The 15,791-nt window shown below is 45.3% G+C and overlaps 1 protein-coding gene across 1 annotated transcript in view; it reads left to right on the top strand.

Moving 5' to 3' along the window:
- Positions 1-10,393, top strand: part of LOC119974520 (4F2 cell-surface antigen heavy chain-like) — a 189,182-nt gene extending 178,789 nt beyond the window's left edge. The window contains exon 9 of the mRNA XM_038813465.1: positions 9,996-10,393. Within this exon, the coding sequence (XP_038669393.1) occupies positions 9,996-10,331 (336 nt within the window). The 3' untranslated portion in view covers positions 10,332-10,393. The remainder of the gene's footprint in view (positions 1-9,995) is intronic.
- Positions 10,394-15,791: the final 5,398 nt, after the last annotated feature.

Below are 15,791 nucleotides of genomic sequence, written 5' to 3'. Positions count from 1 at the left end.
GGAAGGACAAAGAGTGCGCGGGCATCGGGCCCGCTGCCCGCGATCGGTGGGCACCGATCGCGGGCCCATGGCACCCTTGGCACGGCCATGGTACTGCCGTGCCAATCGGTGCCATGGTTTTAAAAATCGACAGTTTATGGCCGTTTTTACAAACTGCCAGACCAGGTGTGTTTGCCGTTCGTAAAAACAGCCGTAAAGGGCTAGGAACCCGGCCCATCCATCAGCTGAGAATCGCTGCCGGCCGTAAAAAAACGGCGGCAGCGATTCGTATCGGGAGTCGGGCGTGCGGGGGGGGGGGGGGGAGAATAGCGGGAGGGCGTCGGAACAGCGTGGCCGTAAAATTTTACGAGCCACGCTATTCTCCGCACCGTCGGGAGTGCGGAGAATCTCGCCCAATAAGTCTGAGGATTGGGAACAGTTTAGAATTCAGCTAAAAAGGACCAAGGTATTGTTTAAGAAGGGGAAAGTACAGTACGAAAGGAAGCTTGCAGGGAACATAAAGACTGACACTAAGTTTAGAAATGTGAAGAGAAAGAGATTGGTAAACAGGGGAATGTATAATAAGGGTCAATGAAATGGCTGAGCAATTGAACACATACTTTGGTTCTGTCTTCACAAAAGAGGACACAAATCACATACCAGAAATGTTGCAGAATGAAAGGTGTAGTGAGAGGGAAGAACTGAGAGAGATCAATATTAGTAGAGAAATGGTGCTGGGCAAATTGATGGGATTGAAGGCGGATAAATCCCCAGGGCCTGATAATCTGTATCCCAGAGTGCTTAAGAAGGTGGCTCTGGAACTAGTGGATTGGTGATCATCTTCAGGGATTCTATAGACTCTGGAACAGTCCCAGCAAATTGGAGGGTAGCTCACGTCACTCCGATATTCAAAAAGGGAGGTAGAGAGAAAGAAAGCAGGGAATTATAGGCTAGTAAGACTCACATCAGTAGTGGGGAAAATGCTTGAATTCATTATCAAGGACTTTAAGCGGAACATTTAGAAAGCAGTGACAGGATCATTCAGAGTCAGCACGGATTTATGAAGGGAAAATCATGCTGACAAATATGTTGGAATTATTTGAAGATGTAACTAGTACAGTTGACAGGGGGGGGGGGGTGCAGTTGATGTGGTCTATTTGGACTTTCAGAAGGCGTTTGGCAAAGTCCCGCACAAGAGATTATTGTGAAGATTAAAGCACATGGGATTGGGGGAAGTGTATTGAGATGGATAGAAAACTGGTTGGCAGAGAGGAAACAAAAGAATAGGAATTAATGGGTCCTTTTAGCACACTGAGATAAACAGCTGGCTTGTAATGCAGAACAAGGCAGCAATGCGGGTTCAATTCCCGTACCGGCCTCCCTGAACAGGCACCGGAATGTGGCAACTAGGGACTTTTCACAGTAACTTAATTGAAGCCTACTTGTGACAATAAGTTATTATTATTATTTTCAAATTGGCAGGCAGTAACTAGTAGGATGCCACAGGATCGGTGCTGTGGCCCCAGCTATTCACAATATATATTAATGATTTCAATGAGGGAACAAAATGTAACATCTCCAAGTTTGCACATGATACCAGGTTGGGTGGGAGGGTGAACTATGACGAGGATGCAGAGATCCTACAGCTTGATCTTGACAGGTTGGGCGAGGGGGCAAATCAATGGCAGATGCAGTATAATTTGGCTAAGTGTGAGGATATTCACTTTGGAAGCAAAAACATGAAGCAGATTACTACCTGAACGGTTATAAATTGGGAGAGGGGAGTGTGCAGCCGGACCTGGGTGTCCTCGTGCACCACTCTGAAGATAAGTATGCAGGTGCAGCAGACGGTAAAGTAGGCTAATGGTATGTTGGTCTTCATTGCGAGAGGTTTTGAGTACAGGAGAAGGGATGTGTTGTTGCAATTATATAGGGCCTTGGTGAAGCCACACCTAGAATATTGTGTGCAGTTTTGGTCTCCTTTTCTGAGGAAGGATGTTCTTCTGATAACCAGATGTCTGGTTTGTTTGTCCAGTTGATATGATTAAAGACTGGTTAACACAGTTAAGGGATCTGCTTTATTTCTGGCTGCATTCTCACTTTAACGAGGTCAAAGCGCTTTGTACAAGGTCTGTGGTTTCAGATGTGAATTTATGCTTAACTTATACTGCAAACATGTTTTTCAAATAGGTAGCTTCTTATTCCTGCCCTGTCAGAAGTTTTGTTGAGCCATTATAATTATCACCAAGCATCCCATCATGCATTGGTTATATTAGCCAGAAACCTACACTTCCACACATGGACTTGCCCACTCTCTGAACTTGTCTAAATCACCTGAAGCTTATTTACATTCTCTCATCATTCACATTTCCACCTAGTTTTGTGTTGCCAACAAACTTGGAAATATTACATTAGTACTATTAGGGAGTTCCAAGTTTTTGACCCAGTAACAATGAAAGAAAGGCGAGATATTTCCAATTCAGGATGAAATGTGACTTGGAGGGAAATATGCAGGTGGTGATGAGCCCATCCTAACCTTTCCTGCTAGATGTAGCGGTCGTGGTCACATACGAGGACCAGGAACTTTATTTTGGATCGACAGAAGAGGTGATAAACTTTATCAGGGACAAGGGACTGGCAGGAGATGGAGGACATTGAACTTTGCAGCAAGTAGTTATGTTTTAGAACTTTGGTTAAACTTCTTTTCTTTCGGTTTGTATGAACCATTTTTTCACTACTTTTGGGGCCGTTACTTAGTTTTGTTTGTGGGTTAGCTTTGTTCTTAATGGGATGGTGGGTTGAATTTTTTCTTTGTGTTTGTTGGGGATTGTAATGTTTGCAAATGTAAGTTGGTCGAGCAGTGGGGAGGGGGATCAGTGGGGGGTAGGATGCTTGGCCCTATGAGCGGGGGCTACCAGGCTAGCTGGACAGTCTAGCTCATGGAAGCACAGTGGGGGGGCGAGTAGGTGATAAGTTTTCTGATGGGGGTTGGGATTATTATTTTGTTATGAGGTGGGAGGGAGGGAGGGAGGGAGAGAGAGGGGGGGGGGGGTACAGATCTGCCGACAGGGGAAGGATTGACGAATAGTGACAGTGTGGGGATCGATGGTGGTGAGCACCCAAGGGCGGGCCTGGAAAGGCGCGGGACACGGGCTGGAGGCTGGCCTAGGAAGGGTTATGGTTGATCGGTGGGGGCGGGGTTCCCCCGACCAGGCTGATAACATGGAATGTGAGAGGGCTGAATGGGCCGATCAAGAGGGCTCATGTTTTCGCGCATCTGAAGAGCTTAAAGGCGGACGTGGCAATGCTACAAGAGACACACGTGAGGGTGGTGAATCAGACTAGGCTGAGGAAGGGATGGGTTAGCAGGTATTTCATTCGGGGCTGGACTCAAAAACTAGGCGGGTAGCTATTTTGATTAATAAGTGGGTGTCATTTGAAGTGGGAAGCATAGTTGCGGAATCGGGGGGGTGTTGGGGGGTAGGTACGTTATGTTGAGTGGAAGCTGGAAGGAATGCCAGTGGTACTGGTGAACATTTATGCACCAAACTGGGACGATGTGGAGTTCATGGGGCAGGTGTTTGTCATAATATCCACTCATGTATATCATGAGATGCAGACAGGCAGTGATTGACACACAGGATAACCAATGGACACACACGACACAGAACAACCAATCACCATAGAACATAGAACATAGAACGATACAGCGCAGTACAGGCCCTTCGGCCCTCGATGTTGCACCGACATGGAAAAAAAACTAAAGGCCATCTAACCTACACTATGCCCTTATCATCCATATGCTTATCCAATAAATTTTTTAATGCCCTCAATGTTGGCGAGTTCACTACTGTTGCAGGTAGGGCATTCCACGGCCTCACCACTCTTTGCGTAAAAAACCCACCTCTGACCTCTGTCCTATATCTATTACCCCTCAATTTAAGGCTATGTCCCCTCGTGCTAGCCACCTCCATCCGCGGGAGAAGGCTCTCGCTGTCCACCCTATCTAACCCTCTGATCATTTTGTATGCCTCTATTAAGTCACCTCTTAACCTTCTTCTCTCTAACGAAAACAACCTCAAGTCCATCAGCCTTTCCTCATAAGATTTTCCCTCCATACCAGGCAACATCCTGGTAAATCTCCTCTGCACCCGTTCCAAAGCTTCCACATCCTTCCTATAATGAGGCGACCAGAACTGTACGCAATACTCCAAATGCGGCCGTACTAGAGTTTTGTACAACTGCAACATGACCTCATGGCTCCGGAACTCAATCCCTCTACCAATAAAGGCCAACACACCATAGGCCTTCTTCACAACCCTATCAACCTGGGTGGCAACTTTCAGGGATCTACACCGAGATCCCTCTGCTCATCCACACTACCAAGAATTTTACCATTAGCCAAATATTCCGCATTCCTGTTATTCTTTCCAAAGTGAATCACCTCACACTTCTCCACATTAAACTCCATTTGCCACCTCTCAGCCCAGCTCTGCAGCTTATCTATGTCCCTCTGTAACCTGCAACATCCTTCCGCACTGTCTACAACTCCACCGACTTTAGTGTCGTCTGCAAATTTACTCACCCATCCTTCTGCGCCCTCCTCTAGGTCATTTCTAAAAATGACAAACAGCAACGGCCCCAGAACAGATCCTTGTGGTACGCCACTCGTAACTGAACTCCATTCTGAACATTTCCCATCAACTACCACTCTCTGTCTTCTTTCAACTAGCCAATTTCTGATCCACATCTCTAAATCACCCTCAATCCCCAGCCTCCGTATTTTCTGCAATAGCCGACCGTGGGGAACCTTATCAAACGCTTTACTGAAATCCATATACACCACATCAACTGCTCTACCCTCGTCTACCTGTTCAGTCACCTTCTCAAAGAACTCGATAAGGTTTGTGAGGCATGACCTACCCTTCACAAAACCATGCTGACTATCCCTAATCATATTATTCCTATCTAGATGATTATAAATCGTATCTTTATAATCCTCTCCAAGACCTTACCCACCACAGATGTTAGGCTCACCGGCCTATAGTTACCGGGGTTATCTCTACTCCCCTTCTTGAACAAAGGGACCACATTTGCTATCCTCCAGTCCTCTGGCACTATTCCTGTAGCCAATGAGGACCTAAAAATAAAAGCCAAAGGCTCAGCAATCTCTTCCCTGGCTTCCCAGAGAATCCTAGGATAAATCCCATCCGGCCCCGGGGACTTATCTATTTTCACCTTGTCCAGAATTGCCAACACTTCTTCCCTACGCACCTCAATGCCATCTATTCTAATAGCCTGGGTCTCAGCATTCTCCTCCACAATATTATCTTTTTCCTGAGTGAATACTGACGAAAAGTATTCATTTAGTATCTCGCTTATCTCCTCAGCCTCCACACACAACTTCCCACCACTGTCCTTGACTGGCCCTACTCTTACCCTAGTCATTCTTTTATTCCTGACATACCTATAGAAAGCTTTTGGGTTTTCCTTGATCCTACCTGCCAAAGATTTCTCATGTCCCCTCCTTGCTCGTCTCAGCTCTCTCTTTAGATCCTTCCTCGCTTCCTTGTAACTATCAAGCGCCCCAACTGAAACTTCATGCCTCATCTTCACATAGGCCTCCTTCTTCCTCTTAACAAGAGATTCCACTTCTTTGGTAAACCACGGTTCCCTCGCTCGACCCCTTCCTCCCTGCCTGACTGGTACGTACTTATCAAGAACATGCAATAGCTGTTCCTTGAACAAGCTCCACATATCCAGTGTGCCCAACCCTTGCAGCCTACTTCTCCAACCAACACATCCTAAGTCATGTCTAATGGCATCATAATTGCCCTTCCCCCAGCTATAACTCTTGCCCTGCGGGGTATACTTATCCCTTTCCATCACTAATGTAAAGGTCACCGAATTGTGGTCACTGTTTCCAAAGTGCTCACCTACCTCCAGATCTAACACCTGGCCTGGTTCATTACCCAAAACCAAATCCAATGTGGCCTCGCCTCTTGTTGGCCTGTCAACATATTGTGTCAGGAAACCCTCCTGCACACATTGTACAAAGAACGACCCATCTAATGTACTCGAACTATATCTTTTCCAGTCAATATTTGGAAAGTTAAAGTCTCCCATAACAACTACCCTGTTACTTTCGCTCTTTTCCAGAATCATCTTTGCCATCCTTTTCTCTACATCCCTAGAACTATTAGGTGGCCTATAGAAAACTCCCAACAGGGTGACCTCTCCTTTCCTGTTTCTAACCTCAGCCTATACTACCTCAGAAGAAGAGTCCCCATCTAGCATCCTTTCCCCCACCGTAATACTGTCCTTGACTAGCAGCGCCACACCTCCCCCTCTTTTTCCCCCTGCTCTGAGCTTACTAAAACACCTAAACCCCGGAACCTGCAACAACCATTCCTGTCCCTGCTCTATCCATGTCTCTGAAATGGCCACAACGTCGAAGTCCCAGGTACCAACCCATGCTGCCAGTTCCCCTACCTTATTTCGTATACTCCTGGCATTGAAGTAGACACACTTCAAACCACCTACCTGAACACTGGCACCCTCCTGCGAAGTCAAATCTGTGCTCCTGACCTCTATACTCTCAATCTCCCGTACCCCAAAACTACAATCCAGGTTCCCATGCCCCTGCTGAATTAGTTTAAACCCCCCCAAAGAGCACTAACAAATCTCCCCCCCAGGATATTGGTGCCCCTCAGGTTCAGATGTAGACCATCCTGTCTATAGAGGTCCCACCTTCCCCAGAAAGAGCCCCAGTTATCCAGAAATCTGAATCCCTCCCGCCTGCACCATCCCTGTAGCCACGTGTTTAATTGCTCTCTCTCCCTATTCCTCATCTCACTATCACGTGGCACGGGCAACAACCCAGAGATAACACCTCTGTTTGTTCTCGCTCTGAGCTTCCATCCTAGCTCCCTGAAGGCCTGCCTGACATCCTTGTCCCCTGCCTGACATCCAGACAGGACACCACCACTATAAAGCCCACAGGGCATTAAAGCTCGCCCTCTCTCACAGGACACGGCTAGGGAGATAGTCACAGTGCACAGGCCAATGAACATCATCACCATGTGATAGAGAGCTAGTCTGGTCAAGCCAGTGGGAGGTTATCAGTTAGGTTAATAGAGTGTCAACCCACAGCAAATTATGTACAGCAATCAGAATGTGATCATGATGCCCTCCGAGGGTAGGGAGGTAGAGGTAGTGGTCGCTATGGATGTGGAGAAGACCTTCGACTGGATGGAGTGGGAATATGTGGGAAACCCTGCGGTTTGAGTTTGGGCACGGTTTTGTAGACTGGGTCCGGTTGCTGTACCAGGCACCGGTGGCGAGCGTGCGGACGAACCGAGTGAGCTCAGAATATTTTAGGCTGCACCGGGAGACGAGGCAGGGATGTCCGCTCTTCCTTCTGCTGTTTTCCTTGGCTATAGAGCCATTGGCAATGGCGCTGCGAGCGTCAAAGGACTGGCAGGAGGTAGTTCAGGGGTGGGTGGAGCACAGGGTCACGTTATATGCAGATGACCTACTCCTGTATATTTCTGACCCGTTAGGCGGGATTGGAGAGATTATGTGGATCCCAGGGGAATTTGGTCGGTTTTCGGGGTATAAACTAAATATGAGAAAGAATGAGATCTTTGTGATCCAGGCGAGGGGGCAGGAGAGGAGATTGTGGGAGATGCCGTTCAAAGTGGTGGGAGGGAGTTTTCGATACTTCGAAATTCAGGTAGCACAGGGATGGGAGCAGCTACATAAATTAAATTTGGCCCGGTTGGTGGAGCAGATAAAGGAGGACTTTCGGAAGTGGGATATGCTCCTGTTGTCACTGGCAATGGGACCGTAAATATGACGATTCTCTCGAGATTTTTATTCAGATTCTAGTGTCTCCCTATTTTTATCCCAAAAGCCTTTATTAAAACGGTCAGTGCGGTGATTTCTGGGTCCGTAGGGGCAAGTAAAACCCCACGAGTAAAGAAGGTCTGTTGGAACGGGGCCGAGGGGGAGTGGGTGGGGGGTGATTGGCCCTACCAAATTTTAGGAACTATTATTGAGTGGCAAATATAGCTATGATCAGGAAGTGGGTAGTGGGGGAGGAGTCGCAATGGGAGTGGGTGGAGGCGGTATCAGGTCAGGACACAAGCCTGAGGGCACTGCTAACGACACCTCTGCCGTTCTCGCCGGCTCAGTACTCCACAAGCCGGTGGTAGTGGCGGCTTTGAGGGGACAGTAACGGAAGCATTTGGGGAGTGGTGTGAGCGTCAGTATGAACTCCAATTTGTGGGAACCACCGGTTTGTGCCGGGGAGGCTGGATGGGGGTTTCAGAGATGGCAGTGAGCTGGGATTGAGCAGTTGGGGACCTGTTTATTGATGGCAGCTTCCCGTGTTTGGAGGACTTGGAGGAGGAGTTTGAACTGCCAGGTGGGAATGGGATCCGCTATCTGCAGGTGAGGGACTTTGCACGGAGGCAACTCTCAACCTTTCCGCTTCTACCGCCTCAGGGGATACAGGACAAGGTAGTTTCAAAAACAGGAGTGGGGGAGGGGAAGGTCTCGGAAATTTACAAAGAATTCATGGAGTGGAAGGGTACGCAGATAGGGAAGTGTAAGTGGGAAGATGCTCTGAATAGAGTCAATACATCCTCATCACGTGCGAGGCTCAGCCTAATACAATTCAAGGTGGTCCACCAGGCACACATGACTGTGGCCCGGTTGAGCAGGTGTTTTGAAGGGGTGGAGGACAGGTGTGTGAGGTGTGTAGGAGGGCCCACAAATCACATCTACATGTTTTGGGAAAGTCCAAAGCTTGGGGGATTCTAACAGGGATTTGCGGATGTCATGTCCATGGTACTAAAAACCAGGGTGGTGCCGAGTTCAGAGGTAGTGATCTTTGGAGTGCCGGGAGTCCAGGGGGCGAGAGAGGCTGACGTTTTGGCCTTTGCCTCCCTGGTAGCTTGGAGACGGATCCTATTGGCGTGGAGGGAACTCTGAGCGGCCGAAATCAGGGGCATGGGTTAGTGACATGGCAGGGTTTCTCAGACTTGAGAAAATCAAATTCACCCTGAGAGGATCGACGGTCGGGTTCGTCCGGAGATGGCAGCCGTTTATCGACTTCGGGGAAAATTAAACTGTTAGCAGATATGATAAGGGGGAAGGGGGTGTTAGGGAATGAGTGGGGTAGGGGGAGATAGTTTAGTATAGGCAGGATCAGTGAGTGGAGGAGGAGGGACTGGGGAACTGTTTGTGTAAGCCATGTTGGCTGGGTATGGTTGTTGGTTTGAGGGGGGGGGGGGCGTTATTTATTGTGTTATTTTTGCATTCAAAATTGTTGTTAAAAAATCACAAATGCCTTAATGAAATGTTTTTTTTTAAATGGCAAGAGTGGCATGTGGCGCAGTGGTTAGCTCTGGGACTGCGACGCAGAGGACCCAGGTTCGAATCCCGGCCCTGGGTCACTCTCCGTGTGGATTTTACACATTCTCCCCATGTCTGCATGGGTTTCACCCCCACAACTCAAAGATGTGCAGGATTGGCCATGCTAAATTGCCCCTTAATTGGAATTAAAAAATTGGGTACTCTAAATTTTTTTTTAAATGGCTGTTCACACCACACTCCTAACCTTGCCTGGACAAATTCCCATTCAGGCCTCCACTTAAATTGATGACATCATCACACCCAATTTGCATATTCAAAGCAGCCTGCTTCCTTCATATAATTGTCCTGCTCACTGGCTCAAAAGAGCAGGTCAATAAAGGGGTAACCAACTCATGTGCTTTTAAATGGAGTGCATTGCTTGAAAGTATGGGGAGAGCAGATTCAAGATTAACTTTCAAAAGGGAATTGCATAAATACAAAGGAAATATAATGCTGAGCTGTTGTAAAAGCACAGGGAGTGAGACAAATGGTCAGTTCGTTCAACAGGGGTACAATGGAAAATTATTCCCTTCTGTGCTGTATGATTCTACAATTATAAGAATTTAGGTCCTAAGAGTTTTCTTTGGTTTTAACAGCAACAATCTGATAATCCATTGTCAATTTTGTCGTATTACCGGAACCTTGGAAAGATAAGAACAAAAGAAGAAGCTCTACAGTTTGGTGATTTCAATATTTTGTCAAATACAACAAACTTACTTGCTTTCATAAGACAATGGGATAAAACAGCAATTTTAGTTGTCTTGAATTTTGGTGGCAACACTACTATAGATTTATCTGGGACACTTCTGCCTCCATCTGCTATTCTACTTGCAAAGTCAAAAGGCTTAACACCATGCGAGCTAATATATTTGAATAAAATGAAGGTAGAAGCAACCACAGGATATATACTAAAATATTTTGTTGAACAGTAATTCATTTATTGTCTTATAATTATTTTAATTTAAAAAATATAAGTGTGTCTAATTAAACTGCAGTATGCACATATTAAAAAACAAGTTTGTTGATTGCTTTTCATACAATAAATGAAAACCACTTAAATATTAGATCTATATTTTTATTTCAATTTAAACAATTACCTCAACAACAAACATTCAACCAAGTGTGTCAATAGGGAACACTAGAGCTGCTTCGGGTGTTTGGGTCTTTCTCAGGGTACAAATTAAATCTAGACAAGAATGAATATTTTGTGGTGTCTCGGCCAGGGGTGGGGAGGTTGCCATTCTGTTAGGCAGGGACTCACTTTAGATACCTGGGGATGCAGTTTGCTCGAGATTGGGGGGGGCTCCGTAGGTACAACATTTCTAGTTTGGTGGGGAGGGTGCCCTCTGTCACTGGCGGGTCGGATACAGGCGGTTAAAATTAATGTGCTGCCATAATTCCTGTTTATTTTTCAATGACTGCCGAATTTCTTGCCAAAGGCATTTTTTAGAGAGATTGAAGGGATGATTACCTCATTCATATGGGGAAGGAAGGTGGCCAGAATTAAAAAGGTGATACTACAGAGAGGAAGGCAGGCAGGGGGTTTTGGTCTTCTGAACCTGATGTATTATTACTGGGTGGCAAATGTGGAGAAGGTACGGAGCTAGGTCAGAGTGGTTGACTCTCAATGGGTCAGAATGGAGGAGAGTTTGGGTAGGGGGTCGGAATTGAAGGCGCTAGCGACAGCGCCGCTCCCAATGGCCCCGGGGAGATACTCGGGGAGTCCGGTAGTAATAGCTTTGTTGAGAATTTGGAGACAGTTTCGACAGCACTTCGGGTTGGGGGCAGGGTCAAGGGAAATGACGATTCAGGGGAACCATAGATTTGAGCCAGGGAAGTGGGATGGAAATTTTCAGAGATGGGAGGAGAAAGGAATTAAGACACTAAAAGATTTGTTTCTTGGGGGTCGGTTTGTGGGATTGAAGGAGCTGGGAGCGAAGTATGGGCTGGAGCAGGGGAAAATATTTAGATACATGCAGGTTTGAGACTTTGCCAGAAAGGAGATACAGAGCTTCCCAGTAGAGTGGGTTTCTACATTGCTGGAGGAGGTGCTGCGACAGGGGGACTGGAGAAGGGGATAGTACCAGCGGTTTACGGGGCTATTTTGGAGGAGGAGAAGTGCTGCTAGAAGGGATCAAGGCAAAGTGGGAGGAAGAGTTGGGAGAGGGTATGGAGGAGGGGTTCTGGTGTGAGGTGCTCTGGAGGGTAAACGCCTCCACCTCATGTGCGAGGTTGGGGCTGATACAGGTGGTGTATAGAGCGCACCTTACAAGGACAAGGATGAGCCGGCTCTTTAAGGAGTTAGAAGATGTGTATGAACGTTGCTGGGTGGGGGGGGGGCACAAACCGCGTTCATATGTTTTGGTCCTGTCCAAAGCTGGAGGATTACTGGAAGGAGGAGGAAGGAGGGTAATTTCCAAAGTGGTGCACGTGAAACTGGACCCGGCCCCTCGGGAGGCCATATTCGGGGTGTCGGACCAGTCGGGGTTGGAAACGGGTGTGGAGGCAGGTGTAGTAGCCTTCTCCTCGTTGATTGCTCGAAGGCAGATCCTGTTAGGGTGGAGATCAACCTCACCACCCTGTTCTCTGGCGTGGCGAGGGGACCTGCTGGAATTCATGTTGCTTGAAAAGGTCAAATTTGAACTGAGGGCAAGGATGAAGGGGTTCTACAGTTATTCATTGTGCACTTTCGAGAATTGGACCACATTGAACATTAGGGGGGTTGGGGGTTGGGGGGAGGTGGACTGCATGTGTTAATGGTGACTATGGGTGATTCCTGATTCCTTTTTGTCATTTGTTTATGTTAACATGTGGGCTAATGTTTGGTGGGAAGATGGGATTGTTGTTATTGATATGGTGATTGACATTACATTCATTACTGATTATCGTTTATTGTTGGGTATAAATTTGGGAGAAAATGTGAAAAAGGAGAATAAATTTTTTTTAAAACAACAAACATTCAGTTTAAGAGGACTGATCTCAGAAACTTAACGCAAGATGCAAGGAATTACATTTTGCCCAGGCATTGCGAAATATGCAAAAGGCATAGATTTCCATTTATATCTACAATCCGCTATGTGAGATTCTATATGGATATTAAATGAAGTTGCTAAATTATATTTTCAGTAAACAAAGCAAGTTTACCTAGGCTGCATCAATTCCAAATGTAACTCACCAATATTTAATTTCCCAGTTGTCATTTTAATATCATAGATACATAGAAGTGACATAATTCTACCAAGGTTATTCTTCCATGGGGTCCACAATTTTCTATCCATCCCGTGAATTACAGCATCCAATGACGTTAATGCCTCTGTTCCCTAATAATTGCTGTTTGTGTGGAGATGCTTCTTGTCATATTCTGGAATTCTGCATCTATCACAAAGATTACAACAGTTCAAGAAGTAGGTCTAATACAACAGTTCCAGCGTAATTGGAAATGGGAAATAAACATGGTCACATCAGCATTTGTTACATCTCAAACATTTTTTTGTTATGTTCATGTCTGGAAGTAGGAGAGGAATAATCAGGGAATGTTGATGCAATAGAGATTGTCATAAGATGCTGTTCTTGTCGGATGGCCTGATTTATATTACAAGAACACTTGGCGCTAAAACTATAAACAATTTATTAACATTAACAGTAGGTAAACTATATACAAAACAACAGATGAATAACAGTATGATCATGCACAAGCAACCTCTCTCTCCAGCTCCTTCCAGCCAGTCTGAGGGGTCACCTGACTCTAACATTCACTTATATACTAATGGTCAGTGGTCAGTCCATGAATTATAATACAACCATGATATCACCACGTTCCCTTTCTTTTGAAGGAATACATTAATAAATTATCATCAGTATATTTACATGTGATATCATGAGCCTGAGAGTCTAACTTTATTTTATATTTTTTTAAACTTGTTTGACAAATATGTATATATTGTATATAATATATATTTATACACACACAAGAACAGCAAGCATAGTATGTACAAATAGTCCAAATCTACAAATTGAATCGATCAGGTTTTCTTCTGACTCTCGTTGATCTTCTCAAAGTTTGACCTTGCTGCTCACAACTTATCGATTCAATGTTCTCCATGACATTCTCATGTTCAGGAACTGCTGAACTATCAGACACTGCAGCTGACATTGATTCTGATGTAGATTCGTCATCTATCACATTGTTGTGAAAGTCTTCTCTGGTTTTCAAGAATGTGTGAAGATTTCTTCTTAAAACCAACCCATCCTCTGTCTGTCCATTGTACGAGCAAGGGACTACTTCTTTAAATACAATGGCTTTTCTCAACCATTGCCTGAATATTCTACTCTCACAATATCATCACTACTCAGAGGTGGTAAAGTTCTAGGCACTCTATTATAGAACTCCTTTTGTTTTGCGTTAATGTTTTGCATTCCCTGCAGTACCACTGCATGTTCCTCCTTTTCCAATTATGGAAATGTGGTGCGCAACCTTCTATTCATGAGTAACTCTGCTGCCAATCTACCATGTGACAATCATGACTCTGTAACTAGGGGCTGGTTTAGCACAGCAGGCTAAACAGCTGGCTTGTAATGCAGAACAAGACCAGCAGCGCGGGTTCAATTCCCGTACCGGCCTCCCCGAACAGGCACCGGAATGTGGTGACTAGGGGCTTTCCACAGTAACTTCATTGAAGCCTACTTGTGACAATAAGCGATTAATGTTATATTTTTATTAATAGTGTGAGATATCGATCAGATTGGCTGTCCATTGCTTTCTTTAATCATTACTTAACAATATGTACACCTTTTTCGGCGTTTCCATTGGCTTCAGGGTGCAACGGACTCAACGTGATTAAGAACATACATTACAGCTAAAACAAAAGCCGTTGTTAGTTACGATGACTTGAGGAATTCCGTGTCTAGCAAAAATTGTCTTTGTATGAGGTATTGCACTGCTTGCCTTGTGCTTGACAGTGGAGCTATTTCAGGATAGTTTTTAAAATAGTCTATGAACATTAAATAATCTTTCCCTCATAGGAGAAAGAGATCCATAGCTACTTTCTACCATGGTGCCGTAGGTAAATCAGATATTTGCATATGTTCTCTTGTTTGCTTGCAACAGTGCGTTTGGCACGTGTCACAAAAATTGACCATCCTGTCAATATCCTGGTTTATACATGGCCAATAAACTGTCATGAGCTCTCCATTTACACTTCTCAATCACTAGATGTCCTTTCATGTATCCTCTTCAGTACATCCTTGTGAAGAGATTGAGGTATGATTATAGTGTTCAACTGAAGCACCACTCAATTAATGATATTGAGTTCAGATCTTAAATTGTAGAACTCCATACATTGACCTCTGGGCCAGTGTGAATTGATGTTCCTCATCATCTCTTGAAGAGTTCGATCCTTCCTGGTCTCATCTTGGATCTCACGTAGTTTCGTATCTGATACTGGTAGTAGTGTGGAAATAAGATTGACATGCAGATCTACATTTCAGCAATTTCACTACTAATACTTTGTATTGGTGCTCTCGATAATGCATCTGCTAAGAACAAATATTTGCCTGGTGTGTAGATGAGATTGAAGTTATATTGTTGTAACTTCATCATCAACCTCTGAATGCGTGGAGACATCGGATTGAGATTTATTTTGATGATAATGAAAGGACGATGATCTGTCTTAACTGTGAAAGATGGAAGCTCATAGATGTAGTGGTAGAATTTCTCCAAGCCTACAACTAAACCCAGGCATTCTATTTCAATATTTGAGTGGAAGCTAAAGAAATTTGGCATGTCTGCATCGACTTTCACAAATTTCGACAGATGTGCGATAGAGAGCATCCTATCCGGCTGCATCACAGCCTGGTATGGCAACTGCTCGGTCCAAGATCGCAAGAAGCTGCAGATTGTGGTGAACTCAACCCAACGCATCACAGAAACTTGCCACCCCCACATTGATTCTGTATACATCTCTCGCTGCCTCAGGAAGGCAGACAGCATTATCAGGGACCCCTCCCACCTAGGCATTGCCTTCTTTCAGACCCTTCCACCAGGCAGAAGGTACAGAAGTCTGAAGACTCACATTTCCAGACATAGGAACAGCTTCTTCCCCACAGCTCCAAGACTCCTCAACGACTCCCCCTCGGACTGATCTGTTCCCTGTAAGAACACTATTCACAACGCCCTATGCTGCTCTTGCTCATGTATTTGCTTTGTTTTCCTTGTTTGGCCCCTTGTTCTGCACTGTAATCAATCACTGTTTTGTCGATGTACCATTTGTCAATGTTCTCTGTTGATTATTCTTGTATCTACTATGTAAGTACTGTGTACGTTCCTCGGCAGCAGAAAAATACTTTTCACTGTACTTCAGTACATGTGACAATAAATCAAATCAAATCAATCA

The sequence above is a fragment of the Scyliorhinus canicula genome, chromosome 1 (assembly GCF_902713615.1).
Source record: "Scyliorhinus canicula chromosome 1, sScyCan1.1, whole genome shotgun sequence".
In the NCBI taxonomy this organism is placed as follows: Eukaryota; Metazoa; Chordata; class Chondrichthyes; order Carcharhiniformes; family Scyliorhinidae; genus Scyliorhinus; species Scyliorhinus canicula.
The sequence above is the reverse complement of the archived record's forward strand: the minus strand, read 5'-3'. Positions and strand labels throughout refer to the sequence as shown.